At 45.9% G+C, this 23,648-nt stretch overlaps 1 protein-coding gene across 1 annotated transcript in view; it reads right to left on the bottom strand.

The window, feature by feature from the left end:
• Positions 1-15,608: 15,608 nt before the first annotated feature.
• Positions 15,609-23,648, bottom strand: part of Sdhaf4 (succinate dehydrogenase complex assembly factor 4) — a 17,879-nt gene continuing 9,839 nt past the window's right edge. Inside the window, exon 3 of the mRNA XM_023718665.1 lies at positions 15,609-16,136. Within this exon, the coding sequence (XP_023574433.1) occupies positions 16,027-16,136 (110 nt within the window). The 3' untranslated portion in view covers positions 15,609-16,026. The remainder of the gene's footprint in view (positions 16,137-23,648) is intronic.

The following is a 23,648-nucleotide window of genomic DNA, read 5'->3' on the forward strand; positions in this document are numbered from 1 at the left end:
AACGTAAATATACGACTGTCACAAATAGGTCAACTAAAAAAAAAAAAAAAAAAAAAAAAGATCAACAACAATGAAATATTAGAATTGAACCAAACTTTTGAACAACTGGACTTGGTAGATGTCTGCAGAATATCCAAACCCACAACATCAGAATACACATTCTTCTCAGCTGCTTCTGAGACAATTTCCAAAATCGACCACATACTAACTCATAGAATATGCTTAAATAAATGCAAAGGAATTAAAATTAGCAAATACATGTTATCAGACCACAGTGTAATGAAACTGGAAATCAATGGCAAAAGAAACCACAAGAACTTCATAAATACATGAAAATTAACTAACACCTTCCTGAACAACCAAAGGGTCACAGATGAAATAAAAGAAGAAATTAGACTGCTTCTACAATTAAATAATAGTGATAATACTGGAACTTATGGGACACAATGAAAGCAGACCTAAGAAGGAAATTTATAGCAATGTATCCCCAGGAAAACAGAGCAAGGACAAATAAATAATTTAATCGTGAACCTCAAATTTCTAGAAAAAAAAAAGATCAGGCTAAGCCAAAAGCACATATAAGGGAGAAAATTATAAAGATAAGAGCATAAATTAACACGTTGAAGACTAAAAAAACACAGAATCAACTAATCGATGAGTTGGTTCTTTAAAAGATTATATAATATCAATAAACTCTTAGCCAACTTTATCAACAAAAGGAAAGAAAGAATCGGATCCATGCAAGTAGGAATGAAAAGGATAAAGTCATAACAGATCCTGCAGAAATATAGATGATGTAAATGTAGTTTGAAAACTTGTATTTTTAATAAGATAAAAGATGCCTAAGAAATGGACAGATTCCTAGATACATGTGAATTACCAAAGCTGAATCAAAAAGATATAAAAATCCTAAATAAACTACATAAATCAATGCAATCAAAGATGTAATTAAAAACTTCTCAACAAATAACGCTTCATGAATTTGTGTGTCATCCCTCCAACAAATAAAATCCCAGACAGGATTTTATGAATTTACTGCTGAATTCCACAAAAAATTTAGAGAAGACCTAACACCACTACTTCTCAAACTCTTTAATGAAATACTCCCAAATTCATTTTTGGAAGCAAGCAATACCTTGATACCAAAAACCAGAGAAGAAACCAACTAAGAACGAGAACTACAGGCCAGTCTCCCTAGTGAACCTAGATACAAAAATCCTCAATAAGATACTGGCCAATGGAATGCAGCAAATTATAAACAAGATGACACACAATCCACCATGACCAGGTAGGATTCACCCCAGGGATGAAGGGATGCTTCAACATATGTAGATCAATAAATGTAATCCACCTTATTAACAGAGCCAAGAACAAAAGCCATATGATAATCTCAATAGATGCAGAAGAAGCCTTTCACAAAGTCCAGTACCCTACAGAATATTGGAACATTTATCTCAATCTGATAAAAACCATCTATGAGAAACCAATAGCCAATATCAAACTAAACGGACAAAAACTGAAAGCTTTCACTCGGAAATCAGGAACAAGACAGGGATGTCCACTGTCTGCACTGTAATTTAACATAGTCCTGGAATCTTTAGCCAGAGCAAGTAGATAAGAGAAAGAAAAAGAAAAAAGGAATAAAGATAGGAAAGGAAGAAGTTAAAGTATCATTTTTGTAGATGATGTGACACTCTACATAGAAGACTCCAAACCTCCACTAAAATACTACTAGATTTAATAAGCAAATTTAGTAGTATAGTTGAACAATCAACACTCAAAAATCAGTAGTCTTCCTGTACATGAATAATAATCTCACTAAGAAAAAAATAGAGAAGCAGTATCTTTCACAGTAGCATCCAAAAAAATTGAAATACCTAGGGAGAATGTATAAGAACTCTACACTGAAAAGTGCGGTACTCTGAAAAAGGACGTTGAAGAAGATATCAGAACATGGAAAGATATCCCTTGCTCTTGGAAAAGAAGAACCAATATACAGAAAATGGTTATATTTCAAAAACTGTTATACAGATTTAATACAATTCCAATCAAATTCCAACTGCATATCCTACCAAATTAGAGAAAAGCAATCCTAAAATTCATTTGGAATGAAAAAAAAGTCCTAGAATAGCAAAGGCAATTCTGGGCAACATGAGCAAGGTTGAGGGAAGGGGAGGCACCAGAATCTCTGACTTGAAATTATACTCTACTATGTTTATACTATAAAGCTCTAGTGTGATTTAAAAAAAAAAAAATCAAAACAACAGCATGCATGGTACTGGCAAAAAACAGACCCAAAGACCAATGGAACAGATCAGGAGGTGCAGAGACAACTCCAGACACACTCAGCCAACTGCATCTTTCTTTGATAGAGTTGCTAAGCACATCCACTGGAGGAAATATGGCCTCCTTAAGAAATGGTGCTGGGAAAACTGGCTGTGCACATGCCAAAGCTCAAAAGTGGGCCCGGATCTTTCACTGTGCAATAAACTAAGGTCACAATGGATCAAGGCTCTAAATATTAAAGTAGAAACAGTAAATCTGGATGACAAAGGGGCTGGGGAGATGGCTCAGTGGAATAAGCGCTTCCCTGGCAAGCGCAAGGGCCTGAGTTCAATCCCCGGTTCTGCCAAAATAAAAAAAAAAAATGAAATCTGGATGGCAATAAGTAAAACTCCTGAAGACATTGGTGTAGGCCAAGACATTGTAAGCAAAGTTGCAATTACACAGGAATTATCAAAAAGAATCAACAACTGGGACCTCATTAAAAAGCTTGTTCACAGCAAGAGAAGCCACCACACCCACTGTGGAAAAAAATGTATTTCCGCTATTCCTCAGATTACTATTGACAACATACAAAGAACTAAAAAATCAAACTTCCTAAATTGAAAGACCCAATTCAAAAATGTGGCATGAATACACACTTCTCAGAAAAAAAATATGGGCATCAAATAAATATATGGAAAAAAATGTTAAACTTCATTTGTCCAGAGTTGTAAATAAAAACAACACTGACATTACATCTCACCCCAGAAAAAATGGTTATCATAAAAAAAAAAAAAATCAACAGGCCGGCCAGATAGGTCAGCAGATTAAAGCGCCTACTTGGGCAGATGCAGGGGCTGGGATTCAATCCTCGGCATCCTATGCTGGCCCCGCCCCTGGGGCATGCTGAGATGGCGATTGAGACTGGGTGTGGTGGCATGTACCTGTAATCCCAGCACTTGGGAGGCTGAAAATATTAGGATCACTACAAGTCCAGTCTGCATGGTGAGACCCTGTAGACTCTGTACTAGATACATTTTTCAAAAAATATCAACAAATAACAAATGCTGGAGAAGCTGTGGGGAAAAGGCAACCCTTCTCCACTGTTGGTGGGAGTGTAGACTGGTACAACCACTGTGGAAATCAGTGTGGCGACCTCTCAAAAAACTAAGATTGGGTCCCATTTGACCCAGCTACTCCCCTGCTGGGTGTCTTTCCAGAAAAATTAAAAACAGTACCACAGAGATATATGTGCACCCATGTTTATAATAGCACAATATGTGATGGTAGATCTTGGAAAACCCTAAATGCCCATCAACTGGGGAACATATAAAAAAGATGTGGTGTTCTTATACAATAGAGTACCACTCAAAAGGATTGGAAAAAAAAAAAAAAAAACACTAGAGTACCACTCAGCCATAAGAAGGGTAAACCTGAGAGTTGTATAGGTAAATGCGTACAACTCGGGCCATACTCGTAAGTGAAAGAAACCAGACACACATATGTAAATGTCATATTGTCCCCCTAGTACAGGAAGCTGAAGGAGTAAATAAGATTTTAAAAATGTACAATAGATATGGCAAAATGAGAAGAAGCTTGAAAAGAAAGTTTGGGCTAATATTGGAAAATTAAATGCCTATATGCGTACTCCAAGTAGTTAATTTAAAATTAACAATACACAATGTATTCACCACTGTTACTCTCCTATTACTTTTGTTTTGAAACTTTGTGGAGTTTTCTCTTTAAAATGAAATTTGAAAGAAATGATCGTGACAGGGCTGGCCAAATAGCTCAGTGGATTAAAGCACCTGCAAACAGGCACAATGACCGGGGTTCATCACAGGGCCTGGCCTGTTGGTCCCACCCTGGGGCGTGCTAAAATGGCAACTGAGACTAGGTGTGGTGGCACGTGCCTGTAATCCCAGCTCTTGGGAGGCTGTAAACAGGTGGATCGCTGCGAGTCCGATCTAGTAGTGAGACCCTGAACACCCTGTAGACCCTTCCCTAAAATACAGAAAACACACACACATACACACACACACACACACCCCAGATTTCTGTAGGGGCGAGATGGCTCAGTAGAATAAGTGCTTCCCTGGCAAGTGCAAAGGCCTGAGTTCAATCCGGTTCGTGACAAATAAGTACAGTTCTGGGGGTTTCCCAGGCATCTGGTGAGGACACGGGTACATGAGGCTGCGGCCCGGCTGGATCTGTACTGGGCCACACAAAGGCCTGGAGCACGGCTGGCACAGAGGCCCGGCACAGGCCAAGGACGCAGCACCCGGGCTCCACAGTGAACCCCCAAAACCCCAAAAGGGATCTGTGGGGGCTGGGAGGAGGCTCAGAGGTCTAAGCGCCTTCCTGGCAAGCGCAAGGACCCAGGTTCAATTCCCGGTATCACATGCCATGCTGCTCCAATCCGGCGTGGTGGCGCATGCCTGTAATCTCGGCGCTAGAGAAGCTGAGACAGGAGAATCACGGAGTCCCAGGGGCCACGTTCCATAAACAAGAGAAGTAAATGGAATCAACAAAGATAACTAAAAATCTCTGTATAAAATATGCAACTGAGAAGAAAAAGGCTCATACTAGTAATAAAAAGACGGATGGCCATTAAAATACAGTAAACTATAAGAAGCATAATAGAAAAAATGCAAAAGGCTGATAAATACAGGTTGACTTCTGGCTTGTTTCACCTTAGAAATTAAAGGTTAGGCTGGGAAAATAGTTCAGGGGTCTAAGTACCTTCCTGGCAAGTACAAGGACCTGGATTTGATCCCTGGTTCCACATGCCAAGCTGGCTGTGGAACCATGCCCTGTTGCATAGTGAGACTCTGTATCAAATAAACAAATTAAAAAGAGTAAAGTATCATTTTTTTGCTGTGAAACTAGAATAGCTGATATTGGAGAACAACACATCAAAGAGTAAGCAGGCAGAGTATTTTGGAATTTGTTTCCTTTTTATACTAGTTTCTAAAATTTTCTCAATGTATTTATACTACTTAAAAGATTTCTTTTTTTCTTTGTATTTTTAGGGAAGGGTCTAGAGGGTGTTCAGGGTCTCACTACTAGATCAGACTCGTAGTGATTCTCCTGTTTACAGTCTCCCAAGTGCTGGGATTACAGGCACATACCACCACGCCCAGTCTCATTCACTATCTCAGTGTACCCCGGGGGTGGGACTGGCACTGCAGGTCCGGGGATCGAACCCCTGGCCCCTGCGCCTGCTTGCAGGTGCTTTAATCTGCTGAGCTATTTGACCAGCCTAAAAAAAATTCTTTTTAAAAGTAGTATGCACACTTATTTCCAGAAATACAATTTATTTATTTAAATTTTCTTTCTTTTTTTTTTAATTTTTTTTTTTTTGTACTGGGGATTGAGCTTGAGAGCTTGTGCTTGCCAGGCAGGCACTTAAGCCTCTGAGCTATATCCCCAGCCCCCAGAAATACAACTTCTAAGAAGAAATGGCAATCTCGTGCAGTGGATTCATTCCACTCGGGGCATGGTACCTCCACCGGAGGTAACGTGTGCAGTGCTTGTAGTTGCTCGTTCTTGGTATTCGCTTCCTCATGTCTATGTGCTATCCATCGTTCTCCCTGAGTTCACCAGTGTTAGAAGTTATCTGTTGATGTGCTGGGAACATTGTAAAAATAGCCCATTAGTACCACCATCCTGTGTCCTCCTCTGTCCACACAGGTCTCAATTTTAACAAAATTCTACAGTCAATGTTTCACAACTTAATAATTATCTTATATTGTTCATCCTAAACCCTTGCAGGGTCCTGGAGTTGCACTTTTCTTACAAAGTTCTGCTTTTGCTGACATTAATTACTGCCTCATGTTCTATTTGCATCAATTTCTTCGGGGCCGTAGACAACATTTTCTAAGTTCTCCAACATTTGTGGACTGTATTATCTTATGCAACCTAATAAGCTCCCCTCCCCGCTCCTCCGCACGCCTCCCAGCTCTTCCTCTTGCCTGGAGGTCTGGCACCGAGAACGCAGCTCTCTGCCCACCTGCCCCGTGGCGGTGGCGGTGTGCGTTGGCTCTCGCTTCTGCTCCAACTCCTCGGGAAGCTTGGCCACGTGCAGTCACAGCGCCAGAAGAGACATTTCTAGCACGCGCATGAGCGAAGCCCTGCCAGTTCCACCGGCTTGGTGCAGTGTGGAGGGGAATGCGCTCCCGAGCCGTCTTCCTGCTGCTTGTTTTTATCGCTGTCTGGCACAGCTGTGGTGATGTTAGACGTGTCTGGTCACTTGCCTTGTGGAGCTGGGGACAGCGACGGCAGCGACAGCTCTGGCTTCCCGATCCTGGGTGGTGTGGTAGGGCACTTCTGCGTTGGGAGAGGGGACAGGCACATCCCGTCCCAGCCCCAAGTGGCCATCTTCTTGGAGCCATTCCGGGAGGGTAAGTGCCTGCCACCTAGATCTTCCAGAAATGGTGTCAGCCATAGAGTCTTTATAATTGGAAGAAGCAGAAACTTCTCTGTGTCCTACAGTGACCCTGCCTGCCAAGGTGTCACCTGTGAACAGAACAGCCGTGTCACGTTCTGTTTTGTTCCTAGACTCTCTGTCCAGTTTCCCGTATGAGCCTGGAGCTGCTTGGACCGACCCACATGGTGGTCTGTACCTCTGCTGGCCAACAGGAATATCAGCAAGGCAGGAAGAGATACAGGGAGGCGGATTTTAGTAGAAATCAACACAAGATTATTTTGCAGAATTAAAGTATATACAAGGGCTGGCCTGACAGCACAGCAGACTAAAGCGCCTGCTTAGGCAGGTGCAGGAACCGGGTTCAATCCCTGGCGTGCTGTGCTGGCCTCGCCCCCGGGATGTGCTGAGATGGCGACTTAGACTGGGCGTGGTGGTGCGTGCCTGTAATCCCAGCACTTGGGAGGCCAAAAACAAGTGAATCACTATGCGTCCTGTCTGTGTAGTGAGACCCTGAAGACCCTGTATTAAATACATTTTTAAAAAGTAAAAAATAAAAAATAAAGTATATACAGACTGAAGAGGCTCACCAATACTGATTCCAGCTTATGAAGTTCAGGACTCTGAGGGATAGAGAGGATTAAAAAAAAGTCTTCCAAAGAAAATATGTTACACAGACATATAAATGGCACCGAGTTGCTCAGAAAAGTGATGCATGCTATAAAACGGTTTTTAGAAATCTGGTAATCTAGAAGTAAAGAATGTCTCAGTAGTTACCTGGCATGAGATGCACAGAGATGCTTTTTTAATATATTTTTCATTCTTTCACTGCTTGCTGTCTGAAAACATGACTGACGGGGTACCGAAGTCTACGCTCACACTTGACTGGCAGGGTATTCTGAATTCTAAATAACAAATTAATTGCCCTTCAGATTTTTACCAGGTCCAAGAACCTGTAACAGATTCTTTTTTGAGTAAAAGAGGGTCCCAGCTCAGAGGAGGATGAACTTGCCCTTCCTTCACCTTTTCATTCACCCAGAGCCCGGGGAAGGCGGATCTTTTCTCTGCTGCTCCTGCAAATGCTGCTCTGCTGCAGGGAGACCCTAACAGCAACACCCAGAAATGACGCTACTCCTGCTAACTGAGCAAGCACACAGTCAGGCTGATGTCGAAAGCCATCACAGTCAGAATGAACGCGCTGGAAAAATGTTGAACATATGACACGAGTGATAGGATTGTGTTTCTAATTTTAGTATATGAGCTGCTAATGCGAGCTCTAGGATTTTGTTTCCATGTAGAAAAAAATATTCCAGTTATATAATTTTTTTTTGTATTTTTTTTTTTTTTTAGGGAAGGGTCTACAGGGTGTTCAGGGTCTCACTACTAGATCAGACTCGTAGTGATCCACCTGTTTACAGCCTCCCAAGAGCTGGGATTACAGGAGCGCGCCACCACGCCCAGTATCAATCGCCAACTCAGTGTGCCCTGGTGGTGGGGCTGGCACAGCAGGCCCAGAGATTGAACCTCTGGTCCTTGCGCCTACTTGTAGGCGCTTTAATCTGCTGAGCTATTTGGCTGGCATCCAGTTATCTAATGTACACCTAGCCTTATTCCACAAAGACTCAGAGGGAACGTGATTATAAAGCATTTCTGGCCAGTGTCAAGCTATACAGATCTGTGAAATGCAAAGGTCCATACTGTTTTCACTGGCTGAAACATCTGGCATACAGGCAGAGGGCTGTGACTCATGAAACTCAGGGTTTATGCTTGATACGAGACAACCCACTTACGATTCCTGATATTTCTCAGCAGCAAAATGAAAGTGAGAGGGTAATATTCAACACAAAATCTGTGTAAACATTTTTAAAAATAAGGCACATGGTTGAGTCACTGACTTAGGAAATGAGACAAATTATGAAACTTTGGCCAACAAAGAACCCACATTTGATGGCCTTTTAGGTTGTTGCTGTGGTTTGTCTGCCTGTGTTGTGGTGCCAGGAGATTAAACCCACAGCCTTCTATATGCGAGACAAGAGCTCTATCACTGAGCTACACCCCCAGCCCTTGGTTTGGGTCCTACGTGTCCCCTAAAGGGTCACATGGAGGGGTTGGTTGGTGGCACACAGCCCTGTTGGCAGGTGGTAGAAACTTTTGGGGTGGCCTAGCTGGAGGAAGTCGTGGGGTCAGTGTGCCCTGGACAGTACATTGAGCCCCAGCATCCTGGCTGCCATGAACGGGCAGCTCTGCTTCACACGCTCCCCACCACCACACTCTGCTTCCCCACAGCCAAGAGAAAGGAGCTGCTCACACACAACCTGGAGCGCCCCCGGAAACCATGAGCCAAAAATAATTGTTCCTCCTGCGAAGTTGAGTTTTTTTCAGGGACTGTGATGGAGAGCTGGCCACCACAGCTGTAGGTGGCGATTTGAACACAGTCACCTCCTGTGCTGAGGAACACAAAGTGTTTTAAAATAATAGCTATAGGTGAGTCTGCAACACCTCAGATTATAAATTTGATATTTTCCCTAAAGGAGTTAGACAAGTCCTGCAACAAAGATTCATAGTTTTCCGTTGTGAATATTTTCAGGTTTCATTTTCATAAATTGGTTCTGGAAACTCTTTTGATTTCCTGCCACTGACAACAAACTTCCTTTCTATCTGACAAGGATTTCTTTACACTAACAATGCCTAACAAGGAGCGCTTGAAGTTCCAAAGTTTCAGACAGGATTCTGGTTGTTAAAACTATGTCACAAGTACAGGGCCTAAATATAGCTAAGTCTTACTTTATTTTATTTTTTAATGTGGTTGGCTGTTGCAGGGTCTCGCTACGCAGCTAGGATTGATAGGGATCCTCCAGTTTTCAGCCTCCCCAGCATTGGGATTACAGGTGTGTGCCAGCACACCCGGACTCTGGCTGTTCAGCGCACCCTGGGGGCAGGGCGGAAGTGGCATGTGGTGCCAGGGATCGAACCCTGGTCCATACACTCGCCTAAGCTTGCCTAAGCAGGTGCTTTAGTCTGCCAAGCTATCTTGCTGACCCTCTAAATCTTACTTTAAAAGAATATAGGATTTTGTGAAATAAAGCACCTGCTTAGGCAGACGCAGCAGCTGGGGTTTGATCCCCAGCACGCCATGCCGGCCCTACCCACGGGATGTGCTTGGACAGCGATTTGAGACTGGGTGTGGCCTGTAATCCCAGCACTTGGGAGGCTGAAAACAGGAGAATCACTGAGTCCGATCTACCTAGTGAGACCCTGTAGATCCTGTACAAAATAATTTTAAAAAAAGGAATACAAGGTGTTAAATCACTTTTACAATTTTAAGTAAACTTCATTAAGTAATTAAGTAATCTTTGTAGTACTTTACCTATTCCTATTATATAACAAATGCTACAAAAAAGGCACAAGTATAAATTACATGCTCAAAAGCAGTCTTCAAGAGTGTGGGAGTACGTAGACATTTAACATATTTTAAGAATTGTTTAAATCTTTTCGCTTCCGTATTACATTCCATGTATTTGATGCATCTTCAGTATGTGCCTCACCAAACTCGTACCCAGCTTTCTTATATGAGAATAGTGAATGAGTAACATTTTGTCTGCGCAAAATCTTCTGGACATCCTCTCTCCACCTGACAGTTCCACTAAAAAGCTAACATAAAATTCTGATGAATTATATGTAACAGAGGGGTTTTGGATCTGTCTGAAGACCACCAAAATACTCTAAGAAACCTTCACATATGACTAACTGAACCAAACCAAAACAAACAAAAAAGAAAAAACCCTAAAATAATAAAAAGCCCATTGTCTTATGAGAAGCTAGACTAGAGAGAATGTACGTGGTTTCTCCTTCAAGCAGGAGAAGAATCTGTAAAGGACAGCAAATGTTAAATCAAGATGAAGAGCTACCAGGGCTGTCAGGGAAGAGCTTTTGATTTCTATGAACAAAAAGATCGTGAAGGCTTACAGCAAGTACCTGGAGGGTGGAGGACTAACACGAATACTATCCACAGATAGGCCTTGATTTCACCTCTGGCGTTGAGTGTCTCTCAAGGCCCCACGTGTTGGTCCCCAATATGGCAGTGCTACGAGGTGAGACCTTTAAGAGGCCCGACCCACCGGATGTTGTTAGGTCCCTTGGTCCTCAGAAGGATTAACAGTTCTTGAGGGGCCCAGTTCCGGCTTCCTGTCTTGCCTGTAGTCTCTCCTGTCTACATGCACAGTCTCTCCACGAAAGCATCCGCCATGAGGTGACACAGATGGGGGTAGGGCGCTCTCACCATAGCCAGTCCCATGATGTCTGGAGCTTCTCTCACAAAGCCATGAGCTAAATAAACCTCTTTCCTTTACAAATTACCCAGCCTCAAGTATTTCCTTACAGCAATGGAAAACTGACTAATATACACTCATATCATGTATTCTTCAATAACCTTTAAAATTCATCATAACATCCAGTTCTAACAGAAGTCTGTGGGAGCTTAGATCTGGTGACTGAACAATGTCCCCCTAAAATATCCTAGGGCCAGGATTGGCTTAGGAACTTGATACCAAGGAATCTTAACTACATCCCTCTGCTCAGTCTTTATCTTCTTGACTGATATTCGCAGACTTCTAAAGAGCAAGGCCAGAAAACAACTGATCAAAGAATGAATACTTATTTATTTGGTACCAGGGATCAAACTCAGGACCTTACACTTGCCAGGCAGGTGCTTGAGACACTGCACTATTGTTCTGGCTCAAAAGAAGAAGTTATTTATTTAGTACACACCAGAGATTGAACTCAGTACCTCACACTTGTCAGGCAGGCACTTAAGCTGTTGAGCTACCTCCCTGGCCAAGAATGAGTATTTAATAAAATATCCCACAGAGTCAGATTTTAAAAGATGAAAATCTAGGGTTCTGAAGACTCCTCTGAGTCATGAAAGAGATGGGCTCATCCAACTCAAGGGACTTCCCCTCAGTTTGGCTACAGTGGGGTAAAAATCACTTGGGACACATTCAGTGTTCAGTCAGTCTTCTTCTGGAGCTGTGCTCATGGCCAAATCAAACACACGAGACTACGCCAGCATGGCTGGAGGGTTTCATTCAAAATCCAGAGCCTCCCTGAATACCAAGCACTTGGCAGACAATCAACACTGAATAATTCAGTCCAGTGAATGAATACGCAATCTCATGAATATGCAAGCTCATGGCTTTGTGAGAGAAACTCCAGACATCATGGGACTGGCTGTGGTGAGAGCGCCCTACCCCCATCTGCGTCACCTCATGACGGATGCTCTCGTGGAGAGACTGTGCATATGTAGACAGGAGAGACTACAGGCAAGACAGGAAGCCGGAACTGGGCCCCTCAAGAACTATGTTAATCCTTCTGAGGACCAAGGGACCTAACAACATCCGGTGGGTCGGGCCTCTTAAATTTTGCTTTCCAATTCAGTATCATTCTTTGAACTAATTGCCCACTGCCATGTTCATCCTTTATGTGGAAAACACTCCCGTGCTGTTATTAAATTATCAAAACACTGATCATCATTAATAATTGTTATCACAAAGTTTTCTAACACTATTCTGTCCATCCAGTGGATAGCTTCAGCTTGCTATTACAAGTGTAATAAGGGCCGGCCAGATAGCTCAGCAGACTAAAGGACCTGCTTAGGCAAAGCACAGGGACCAGGGTTCGATCCCTCGTGCCGGGCCTACCCCCACCCTGGGATTGAGACTAGGTGTGGTGGAGCGTGCCTGTAATCCCAGTGCTTGGGATGCTGAAAAAGGAGGCTATCTATGTGTCCAATCTGTGTAGTGAGACCCTGTACTAAATACATTAGGAAAAAAAGTGTAATAATAAATAGTATTATATTTGGCTCATGGTAAGCCCGAGCAATTGACACAGAAATAAGAAAAAAATGTGCATAATTGTACGGAAAGAAAACACCAAATATGAAAAAGATTCCGTGGTATAAGCCTTACACATAAAACCTCAGCCTGTAATTTCCCAGAAATCCCAAGCAATGTAGCATTAAATGCTTAAACCATAATTGTGGTAGAAAAAGCTAAATACTTTGTGTGACATTCTGAAAACTAAGTTGTTCTTTTAACATCACCCATGTTAATGTGGGTTCTTGAAAACGATGGCAAGACAGGACTAAATTTTAAAGAGACCATTGCAAATAATAGAGGAGGAGTAGGCGCGGTCCGGCATCAGGGCGCAGGACGGAGACCTTCCTGGTTCGGCCTCAGAGCGCGGAGGGTGAGCGGGGAGCCCCTGGGTGGGTGCTGACCTCTAGAAGGTGGGTGGACAGGGGCTGCAGGCAACAGCAGGCTGGCCACAGCTGCTCAATGTGGGGCCACGGGACCATCCACGGGCGCGTCCACCCTGCTTCCCACAGGACAGCTGAGTGGTGCATTGCCGTGGCCGCGGCATCAACTCTTCTGAGCACCACACTGATAATCTTCCAAGTCTTCATCAGCGTTTAGTGGAAGCAAGACCAATATTTTCATGTCATCGATTCTAACCTATGTTATTTGATGTCATGAAACATGCTACTGTGAATAAGGATTCTAGTTTCTTAACACAAGACTGGTTATGAAGTATTTTGTTTTTAAAGTATGTAAGTTATTTTTTCCCCATCAAGTATTGTGATGATTAATGTACACAAGAAAAGTTTCGGTTTTTTTTATGGTCATTTACTATACTTGTACAACACAAAATAATTTAGCATACTATTTTTGGAATATTGACAGTAAATATTCCCTAATTTGGACTACTTGGAAACTGCCTAAATTACAGGAAATTTTTACAGCAAAATGGTTATTACTTAGCAGCATACACATGTCACTGCAAGTAGTGCAGATATTGACAGCGGATGTGGACAACCAGTTTAAAAAAAAAAAAAAAAAGTTCTTTTTTCTTCTTTTTGATAGTTTCCCTGTGTGTTCAGGCTGTATTTGAACTCATTACAGAGCCTAGGCTGGCCTCGTACTCTCAATGACCCCCCTGGCTCAGCCTCTCAGGGGTGGGATTGCAGGCGCGTGCCACCACATGCAGAAAACACCGGGTTCTAATGGGCACATGAGTGGTTCCTGGAGAGAATGCCACGTGTTCCCTTAGGAAAGTCTCCCCACGACCTCCCAGACACACTGCACTGGAATTCGCGTCCACAGTCGGCAGGCACGCACTGCCCTTTGTGGGGTCTGTGAGCCCCATCCCTGAGTAACGCAGGAAAGCTGCGGGGAGTCCAACGACCAACCTGGGCAACTGCGTGGAGCCTGGGGACAGGGCAGAGGGCGCCCGGGGCCACGGTGGCAGGCACACCCGCAGCCCGGGCCCCAGGGTCCAAGAATCGGGTTTCCGGGTTTTTCACTGCACTGCTGGCTCGTATGCTGCGTGGGTTGTGGGTTGCAGTGTGGGCGCTCGTCTCTGAAGGCTCGCGCTGCTGCTCTCGGGCAGCCGCAGTTCTTGGCCTTGCTTGGTTCCTGTCTCTAAGCCAGACCGCGCTTCCCCTGCACCGGCCACGAGCAAGCTGCTTCAGAGACCGAAGCCAACTAACCGGGCCCCTTCCCTCTCTCCCACTTGTCTTCCATGCCTAAGCTTCCTCCTCAGGCATGCATATTTTTCCAGTTCAGTTCGTCCATATAATCACTATTTTTAACTAAAATATATCTGATTAAAAAAATTAAAATATTTATCATAGTAACCTAAATATTTCAAATTTTGGTTTTATGATCTTTCCCGAAGGAAGCCTACAGATTTGGAAAGAATATTCACGATGCAGCCTCGGATGGCTCACATTTTATGAGGGCTGACGGGTCGCAGCCACCGAGAAGACTAGGGCACCCAGAGGCACCAGCCACAGGGCTTTGGCTGACACACGCACTTTCTGTTTCCTTATGTTTATGCGGGCATCTTATGCTGCCCGGGTAGCCTCCAACACAGGGGCTCTGCCGTAGCTGGGACATCAGGCGTCTGCCCCGCGCCTGCTTTGAGAGTAATCTTTGGCCATCAGAGCTGGTGGAGACGTCTGTCCCTGGGGCCGCGGGAAGGTGAGCATGTCTTACGTTCGGGTCCGACAGGACGGAAGCAGAGACAGGAGGAGTCCCCTTGCCTTGTATCGCATTGGGAACCAGGACATCTCGCCTCAGGCCCTTCCCTTGAAGTGGATTTCTCTTGAAGGCCCTTCGCTGGCTCGACTCTCAGGCCTGTGAACTTGAACCAAAGGGCATTTCTGACCTTCCCATGTCTATAACTAGCAGATGGCCAATTCAAGTCATCTCCGCCTCTGGAATCTTCAGAAGCCAACTTGCCATTGTTATGGTTTGTGCCTTGGTCTCCCCCCAAAGCCTCGTGTACTCAGGGGTGGCTTCTGGAGTCTGTGATTCCTGATGCAGTGCTGGGGCTGCGGGTGTGCGCACCCTGGGGCAAACACTGCACTACAATGCAAGGAGGGGAGACAGGCTAGCTAGGGGCTGCCTGAGCTGCTGCGATTCCCCTTGCTCCTTGCCGCCTCTCTGCCACGTGCCGCTGTGCCTTGGAGCCAGTGGAGTATGGATGGAAACCTCCACTAACTGTGAGCTAAATAAACCTTTCCTTCTTTCATTTTGGGTGTCCAGTATTTATGTCCCAGCAACGAGAGGAGACTCATAATGAGCCATGTCCCAATCTCTCTCCCGTAATGCATGTGCATGCACTCATTCAGTCCTCCCAGCTGCCCTGGAGGCGGAGCTAGTGTTTACTCCAAAGTCCACATAAGGGCACCACAGCAGAGTCTAATAGCTTTCCAAGGTCATGGAGATGCCACGTAGTGGAGGATTTAGATCCAGATAACTGGCTGAAGGTCAATGACTTCTCTGCCCTTATTGTAGCCTTTTCAAGCTAAAATATACTATTTACCTCACATCTTAAAAGTGAGTAGCAACCTAGCAGATAGCATCATAATCACTTAAAATATTTTATTTACACATGCATTTTGCAAGCGAGCAACTCATTAACAAATTATGAAGTAAAGGTTTATAGGTCTAACGATCCCTTACATAACAATATATTTGTTAATGTTAATATGCATAATGTAAAAATGCTTTTCCTAAATGATAGCTTCCAAAGTCATCGTATACATATTTAAACACATGACAGAGATGAGCTGATTTGGGGCTAAGGATGTAGCTCAGTGCACTTGCCTAATATGTACAAATTCCTCAGTTCAATTTCTGGTTATACACACACACACACACACACACACACACACACACACACAATTTGAAGGATATAAAAGAAAGAACATAATCTGAAGTAGGAAATTCACATGTACATATTCAGAGAGTGGGAATGAAGCTGAAGGCTAGGTCCTAGAAATCAATGCATCGTCCCTTCCGTTCCCAATCTCCATATCGTGTCGGCTCTGGGCCCCTGGGTCCACCTTTTTCTTTGGTAAGTGGATTAACATCATCAGGAAATTCTGAGAAAAGAAAGAAGATACAAACAAACCAGTCAGCAGAGACAGCCGAAATGACAACGGGCATAACAGGCAAGATGTAACCCATCAGGTCTCCGTGCAGTCTGGACATAAACTATAAAAGTGTTTCTCCCAAGTTTGAGGACTCGTTTAGGATGAGCTTTTCATATTCAGTCAACTTTACCACCAACACTGCTGACTTCAAAGACTTTTTAAAAATTTTATTTATTCATTTATTTGGTACAGGGTCTCACTATGCAGCATGGACTCATAGCGATCCTCCTGTTTCCCCAGCGCTGGGATTACAGGCATATGCCCACGCCCACTTTCGGCGGCCTGCATGATATGCCCAGGGTTCTGGGGCTGGCACGGCTTGCAGCACCAGGGATCAAACCTGGGTCTCTGCGCTTGCTACACAAGTGCTTAGACCACCGAGCTATCTCTCCAGGGCCAACTTCAAATTCTTGGTTCAGACCCCACTCCAGGAAGTAGCTTCACATGTGCTGCTGGCCTGAGTAGTATTAGAGGGTACAGAGAATAGAGTCGAATTCACTGACCTCGGAAGATCTGGAAATGAGAGTACTGTGAAGGACTCACTGACCAAATGCCTCCACTTTCCTCCTAGTGGGGAGAGCACTGTGCCCGGCAGGTGGTGCTGCTGAGAGTTAAACCCAGCAACGTGTGTCGAGGGGCTCACATGGAGCTGCACACAGAACGTTCATCTTAGGCTGCAAGCACCGCTGGGGCTCTGGCTTCAGCGAAACTCGATTCCGCCCGCCCGTCATGGATATAATTGAAGCCAATACTCTTAATGCTAGGTGTTCAGGTATCATTTCCAACATGCAGCAGGCCCAATTTTGCGCATTTAATTCTTTATTTACTTTTACTCTTACTCTTTTTTGAGATGGGGCTTTGCCATGTTGCCCAGATTGGTCTCCAATTTCTGGGCCTAAACAATCCTCCTGGCTGGGGAGAGAGCTCAGTAGAATAAGCACTTGCCTGGCAAGCGCAAGGCCCTAAGTTCAATCCCTAGTACCGCAAGAAAACCAAACAAACAAAACAAAACAATCTTCTTGCCTCAGCCACAGTAGCAGTGGGGCCACAGGCGTGCACCACAACACTTGTCTTCCAGTGCCGAGCCCTTCATAATATATGAGAACTTGTTTAAGTCTTTCTAATAAAATGATCCCCAAGACAGGAAGAAATGCCTCACTCTGTAGTTGAGAAAATGAGACACAGGCTGAGAAGGCCGCATACCTCACAGGGGAGTGGGGTCTCCCAACTCCAGCCTCAGTGGCGCCCTATCTACTTTACCATGTGCATGGTGACAATGGACAAGGAGCCGGCTCCTGGAAAACAACCTGGATTCTTCTGCTTTGGTGCCAGAAATCAAACTCAGAACCTGCACTTGCTGAAGGCACTGTGCCGCGGAGTTATATCCCAGACCCCCGAACCTTAATCCTTACAAGGGGTCTCTGCAGAAAACTGAAAATCATGTGACTCAGTTAACATAGCTCCTCTCTGGACAAAAAGACAATACACAATTCACTTTGAAAACGTTCAAGTGTCTGTCCATTTTACCTCTGCCGTACTGTGAGGACCTCTCTGTCACCCTCATCATCACTCTACTTTCCCTGGGCTTTAAGTGCATGCTGGCGCTCCCTGCTCTGCAGCCTCAGAGGCCTCCTTCTCCTGCTGGACACTGTGGGAGGACAGTCCAGCTGTAACAAATCCCTCAGTCGGGGCACCCTAACTAGCAGACACCCCCAGTCAGGGTGCAGCTCACGCAGGGCTTCTCACTGCACCCTCAAGTGGCAAAGGGAGCACACTGGTGTCCCTTCTTTTAATGGACTGTTCCCCTCTGAGAGTCCACTCATGACTCCCCTAAACCCAAACCCCATCATACTGGGAGTTAGAATTTGTTCTATAATAAGATGGGAGAAGGAGCTCGTTGCAGTGCTGTGTGGCTGCAGCCCAGTCGCTCTCAGGAGGCCGAGTCAGGAGGATGCCCAGGGAACACAGCAAAACTACGTGCTTACATACATACTAGGTTGAGACAGCCCTGGCCCCACGGCCTCCTCTTGCTTCCAGCCCAACTCTAGCATCAGACCTCTCTAGCTCTTCCTTTCTCGATCTTACACAATCCAACTGTGCTGCGGTTTTCTCCAGTCTATAATAAACCCAAAGACCTTTGTATACTAGGACAGCGAGCAGGCCTCTTTCAGTTCCTTCCCCTTCTGGTGCCCTTCTCAGCTCCAGGCTCCTTCCTGACCACCCGCATCTACACCACTACCATCCACTTGGAGGCGCTTCTGTTTCTCACTAGGACGCTTGTTCTCTTCAGCATGCTCCCTGTCAAATCCCACACCTTGCGCTCTCTTCTCCCATGTCGACTCCTGTCTCCCCAGAGCCCTTCTATTTCATGTTTAATTTTTGCCTTTATTATAATCTGAAAAGCCTTTCTGAAAGCTCTCCTTCTCACCACTATCACCCTGGCTCACATTCTGTGCCCCATTCTTAACTAACGCAATAACAATCCTCTAACTCATCCGTCTCCCGACTGTCGTGTCCCCAGCTGGCCCTGCCCAGAAGGCTACATTTTCTGATGCAGCATTCCTTCTCCACACCACACTAAGTGAAGAAAGCCAGACAGGAAGGACAATACCCTGTTCCATTCCATTTATAGAAAATTCTAGAAAAAGCAAAATCAAGGGAACAGATCAGGGCTTAGACAAGGAGGGGATGGAGGCCGCCTGCCCACTGGCCCAGGGCAGTATTTTAGGGAACACAGTAATTTCAGACCTGCTGTTGTGTACTTGATTAAACACTGTTTAAATTCTCTGAACTGCACACTTAAAATAAGTGGCTTTTGCTATCGGGAGACTGCACTTTAATTAAGCGCCTAAAATAACATCCCTCTGAATGTTTTGCCCCTCCGCCACTGCCCACAACTGCAGCCCTACGCTCCGTTGCCAGCCTTCTGCTCATTTCACTCTACGCTGAAGCCAAAGAGGCTCATTAGCTGTGTCCCGCATGTGTAATGTGCTGCGATCTTTCCCTTTCTCATACTTTTTTTTTTTTTTGGAAAATATCTTCTTGTCACATCTCATCTTTTTTTTTTCTTTTGGCAGAACCAGGGATTGAACTCAGGCCTTTGCACTTGCCAGGCAAGCACTTATTCTACTGAGCTATCTCCCTGGCCCCACATCTCATCTTTATAAAGACTTTAGTTTCCCTTTAATCTACAGCTCATCTATCATCTCCTTTGTCCAACTCCGTCTGATCTTTTCTGTCTGCTCCGCTAATTGTGACATGATGTTCTGTTAATAGTGGCTGCGCATCTCATTTCTGTTGTTCGTCTTTGGGTCAAAGAGGGCGCCTCGCTACAAATTCCTTTCCTTGTCCTCTTAAAGATCAGATCTTCTTCCTGCAAGAAGACAACCTGCCTTAAAGAATGAAGCGCTTACTCCAGGCAGGGAAACAAGAATAGAGGGAAGGAAAGAAGACTGCCAGCGACCAAAAGGGCCACACAGAGCTCCGAGTGGGCTCTGCTGGTAGGGTGGGCGGGTGGGCAGCTCTGCAAGGAGTCCAGCAGCAGTCCCGGGACCCGCAGTGCCTGGGGAGGATGAGTGGCAGGTGGACGTGCAGGCAGACACTTCTGGTGCAAGCGACTCACGTGGGGGGAGGAGGAGGATGCAGGGTGGAGCTGCAGGGAGGATGAGAGCAGGGGCATGAAGGACGTGGGCAAGTTTAACTCGAGAAGAATTAATTCTGAGATGCTTGGAGAACGCAAAGGGAGGCACTCAGGAAACAGCTGGAGAGAGCAGCGAAGTCGGGGGAGGTCTGGCCTGAGGAGGGTCACGGGCTGGCCAGCGCGCCCCGCAGCTGAACGGATGGACGGCAGGGAGATGTGAGGTCCCCACCGTGCCACGGTATAAGGCCAGAGACCCGGCAACACCCACGAGACGGTGTGGGGCAAAGGCCCAGGAATTTAAACCCAAGAAGAAATCAACTCAGGTAACAGGGTGAGAAACCGCAAAGCGCACAACGCAAACAGAGGGCACTTCCGGAAGCGGACTGAGCCCCTGGGGCTGTAGACGGCTCCCACACGGCCGGGGCGGGGTGGGCACCCACCCGCTGGGCTCCTGCGGAGGAACAGTCTGGGGCTTAGGACAAGCGCCTGCCTGTCACACCGGCGGCTGCCGCAGCTTTCTGTCTACTGTGGTAATGTAACTGACACATGTGTCATATCTGTCTTAAGAATTTGTAAAATGACCTAAACACAACTGCAGCACCACGTGTACCAAGTCTTCATCAGTCTCAACATAAACTCTGGGCCAACTGGAAGTTAGCTGCCTCCCTCCCCCTCTCCCTAGTGGCTGGTCACTGCTCTATTCTCTTCTCTATGAACTGCCTACTCTTGGTTCCTGCTATGAGGAGAAACACTTAAACTCCAGCTATTGGGCTAGCGAGATAGCTTGGCGGTCTAAGCGCCTGCCTGACAAGCTAAGGACCTGAGTTCGATCCTCAGGACTGGATGCTGTGCTGGGCATGCTGTGCTGACCCCAAAACTGGGTGTGGTGGTGCACGCCTGTAATCCCAGTGCTGGAGAGGCTGAGACAGGAGGATCACTAGAGTCCAAGCTGTGTAATGAGATCCTGTATGAAAAGAATACAAACTAAAAAATACAAAAAGCAACCTCTGTCCATAGGCAGGCATGGTGGTGCCCCCTCTGTAATCCCAGCTGAGGCAGGAGGATTGCCGCAAGTTCAAAGGCAGCCTGGGCTATTTAGTTAGTTCAGGGCAACCGGAACTATACAGCAAGACCTTGTCTCAAAAAAACCACAATAAATAAATAAATAAATAAATATCAAATGAAGTAAAAGCTGCCCTCATCTGGCCTACTCTCACGGTACATACTGTAGCACATGTCAAAACTTCATCGCTGTTCCTGACCCCGAGTCCTCCACCATCCAAGTGTGCAATACAACCTCTGTCCTTGCGCTTGCCCAGACACTTGGGTCATTTCCCCTCCTGTGGCTGTGAACGGGGTGCACACCTGTGAGCGCTGACAATACCCGACGTGTGTCACTTTTCGTTTCTTCATCTTCACAGGTGAGCTGCGATACCCTACCCTTGTGATCTGCACTTCCCTGACGATCGATAACGCCGAGCACCCTTTCATGCTTTCATGTGCGTGGTGGTCATCTGTCCATATTATGCGGAGAAACATCTGCTCACGACCTGTGCCAACTTTTGTTTTGTCTTAAGACAGGGTCTTGCTCCGCAGCTTCGTAGCAGGACTTGTGCTCACTTTTATAACCCCTAGGCTGGTCTCAAACTCAGTGATCCTTCCCTCTCAACCTCCCAAGTGCTAGGATTACAGGTGTGAGCCACCACACCCAGTTTCGGCCAAGAGGTCACACCTGGAGCATTTGGGGCCAGCACATCATGCAGGTCCTGGTGCTTGCCAGGCAGGTGCTTATGCCTGTGAGCTATCTCCCCAGCCCCCCTGCCTAATTTTTGAATTGGGTTTATTTTTTTTTGTTAAAACTGCAAACTTTTTATATATTGTGAATATTAATCCCATTAATATGTAATTTGGAAAGCCAGCTCAGTGGATTAAAGCTCCTGTTTAGGCTCAGGGCCAGGGGTTTGATCCCCTGCCTGCTGTGCCCGCCCCACCCCAGGGTGTGCTAAGACAAAGATTGAGACTGGGTGTGGTAGCATGTGCCTATAATCCCAGCACTCGGGAGGCTGAAAAACAGGAAGGATCGCTACAAGTCCAATCTCTGTAATGAGACCCTGTAGACCCTGTACTAAATGCATTAAAAAAAAAAAAAAAAAAGTAATTTGAGGCTGGTGAGATAGCGCAGCAGACTAAGGACCTGCTTAGCCAAGCACAGGGACCAGGGTTCGATCCTAGGTTCCACAAGCCACCCTGGACACGCTAAGCCAGGCCACTGAGACTGGGCATGGTGGAGCAACCTGTAATCCCAGTGCTGGGAAAGCTGAAAAAGGATGATCACTATGAGTGTGAGCTACATACGAGACTCTGTGCCAAATACATTGGATGAATATATATATATATATAATTTTACTCTATGGGCTAGCATTTTGCTTTGATGACTTCTGATGCAATAAGAGTTCTTAGTTTTGATGAAGTCCTATTTATTTATTTATTCATTTGTGCTTTTTGTGTGATAGCCATGAAATCCCTGGCGAGCCTAAAGTAATGAAGACTTCTCTTGCTATACACAGTCCTTGAAGAGCTTTATCATTTTAGCTCTTAAATTTAGATTCTTTTTTTTTTTTTTTTTGTGGGACCGGGTACTGAACTCAGGCCCTTGTGCTTGCCAGGGAAGCACTTATTCCACTAGCCATCTCCCCGGCCTAAATTTAGATTCTTTAATGGACTTTCAGTTCATTTCTGCATTCGATGGGGTCCAACTTCACTCACGCACATGGACATCCAGCCTTCCCAGCACCATTTATTGAGAACTGTCGACTGGCTTTCCCACCACTGAATGACTTTGGGATCGTTCATCAAGCGAACGTGGAGGTGAGGCTGCAGTTGGGCCGCTGCTCTCCCCCTGCATGGCCACTCCCCCATTCTGGTTAACTGCCCACTTTATCACCGTGCACTTCTAGAGCTCACAAGTTGGGCGCAGTCTCGAGGGCGCCAGCCAAGCCGTCAGCAGAGCTGCGCTCCAGTGGAGGGCTGCAGGGGAGCTCAGCCCGGCCCTTGCCAGCTGCAAGCTACTGTGCTGAGCCCCTGGCTTCTGCCCTCGCCCTCACCCTTTCCTTTTTTTGTGGGACTGAATCTGTTGTTTTTGTGGCTGCTAAAATTACTGCAAAAGTTCTGACAACTTAAAAAATCTCCATGGTCTTGGCTGCCTGGCCTAGCAGCTATTAGACTGGGCTCAGTAAAGTACTGAAATATTTTACTGAATCTCTAAATACTAAAAGTTTCCTACAGTAGAAGAAGATGCAGACACAGGTGCCAGCATCCTCCGCTGGTGTCTTCTTGCCTGGGCTGCCTGGAGACACTGATGGGCAAATCCTCACCTTGCCAGAGATGCAGAGTAACTTGCTTAGACATGGGAGCCTTAAATGTCTTAAAAAGTAGGTAAAACAGTGTTTACCCTACAAGTCACAGGTACCAGGGGACAATGATGATAAATTAGTACTTTAGAAACAAAGCTTGCTGCCACGAGCCAAACCTTCTGTACTACACTGAACCCAGAACAGAGACAGGGGCTGCTGCTCAGGGGGAGCCCGCGCTGGGCCAGGGCGGGGGCTGCTGCTCAGGGGGAGCCCGTGCTCGGCCAGGGCAGGGGCTGCTGCTCAGGGGGAGCCTGCACTGGGCCAGGGCGGAGGTGCTGCTCAGGGGAAGCCTGCGCTGGGCCAGGGTGGAGGTGCTGCTCAGGGGAAGCCTGCGCTGGGCCAGGGCGTGGGTGCTGCTCAGGGGAAGCCTGCGCTGGGCCAGGGCGGGGGTGCTGCTCAGGGGGAGCC

This window comes from Octodon degus, unplaced genomic scaffold (genome assembly GCF_000260255.1).
Source record: "Octodon degus isolate 3935 unplaced genomic scaffold, OctDeg1.0 scaffold00061, whole genome shotgun sequence".
NCBI classification, from domain to species: Eukaryota; Metazoa; Chordata; class Mammalia; order Rodentia; family Octodontidae; genus Octodon; species Octodon degus.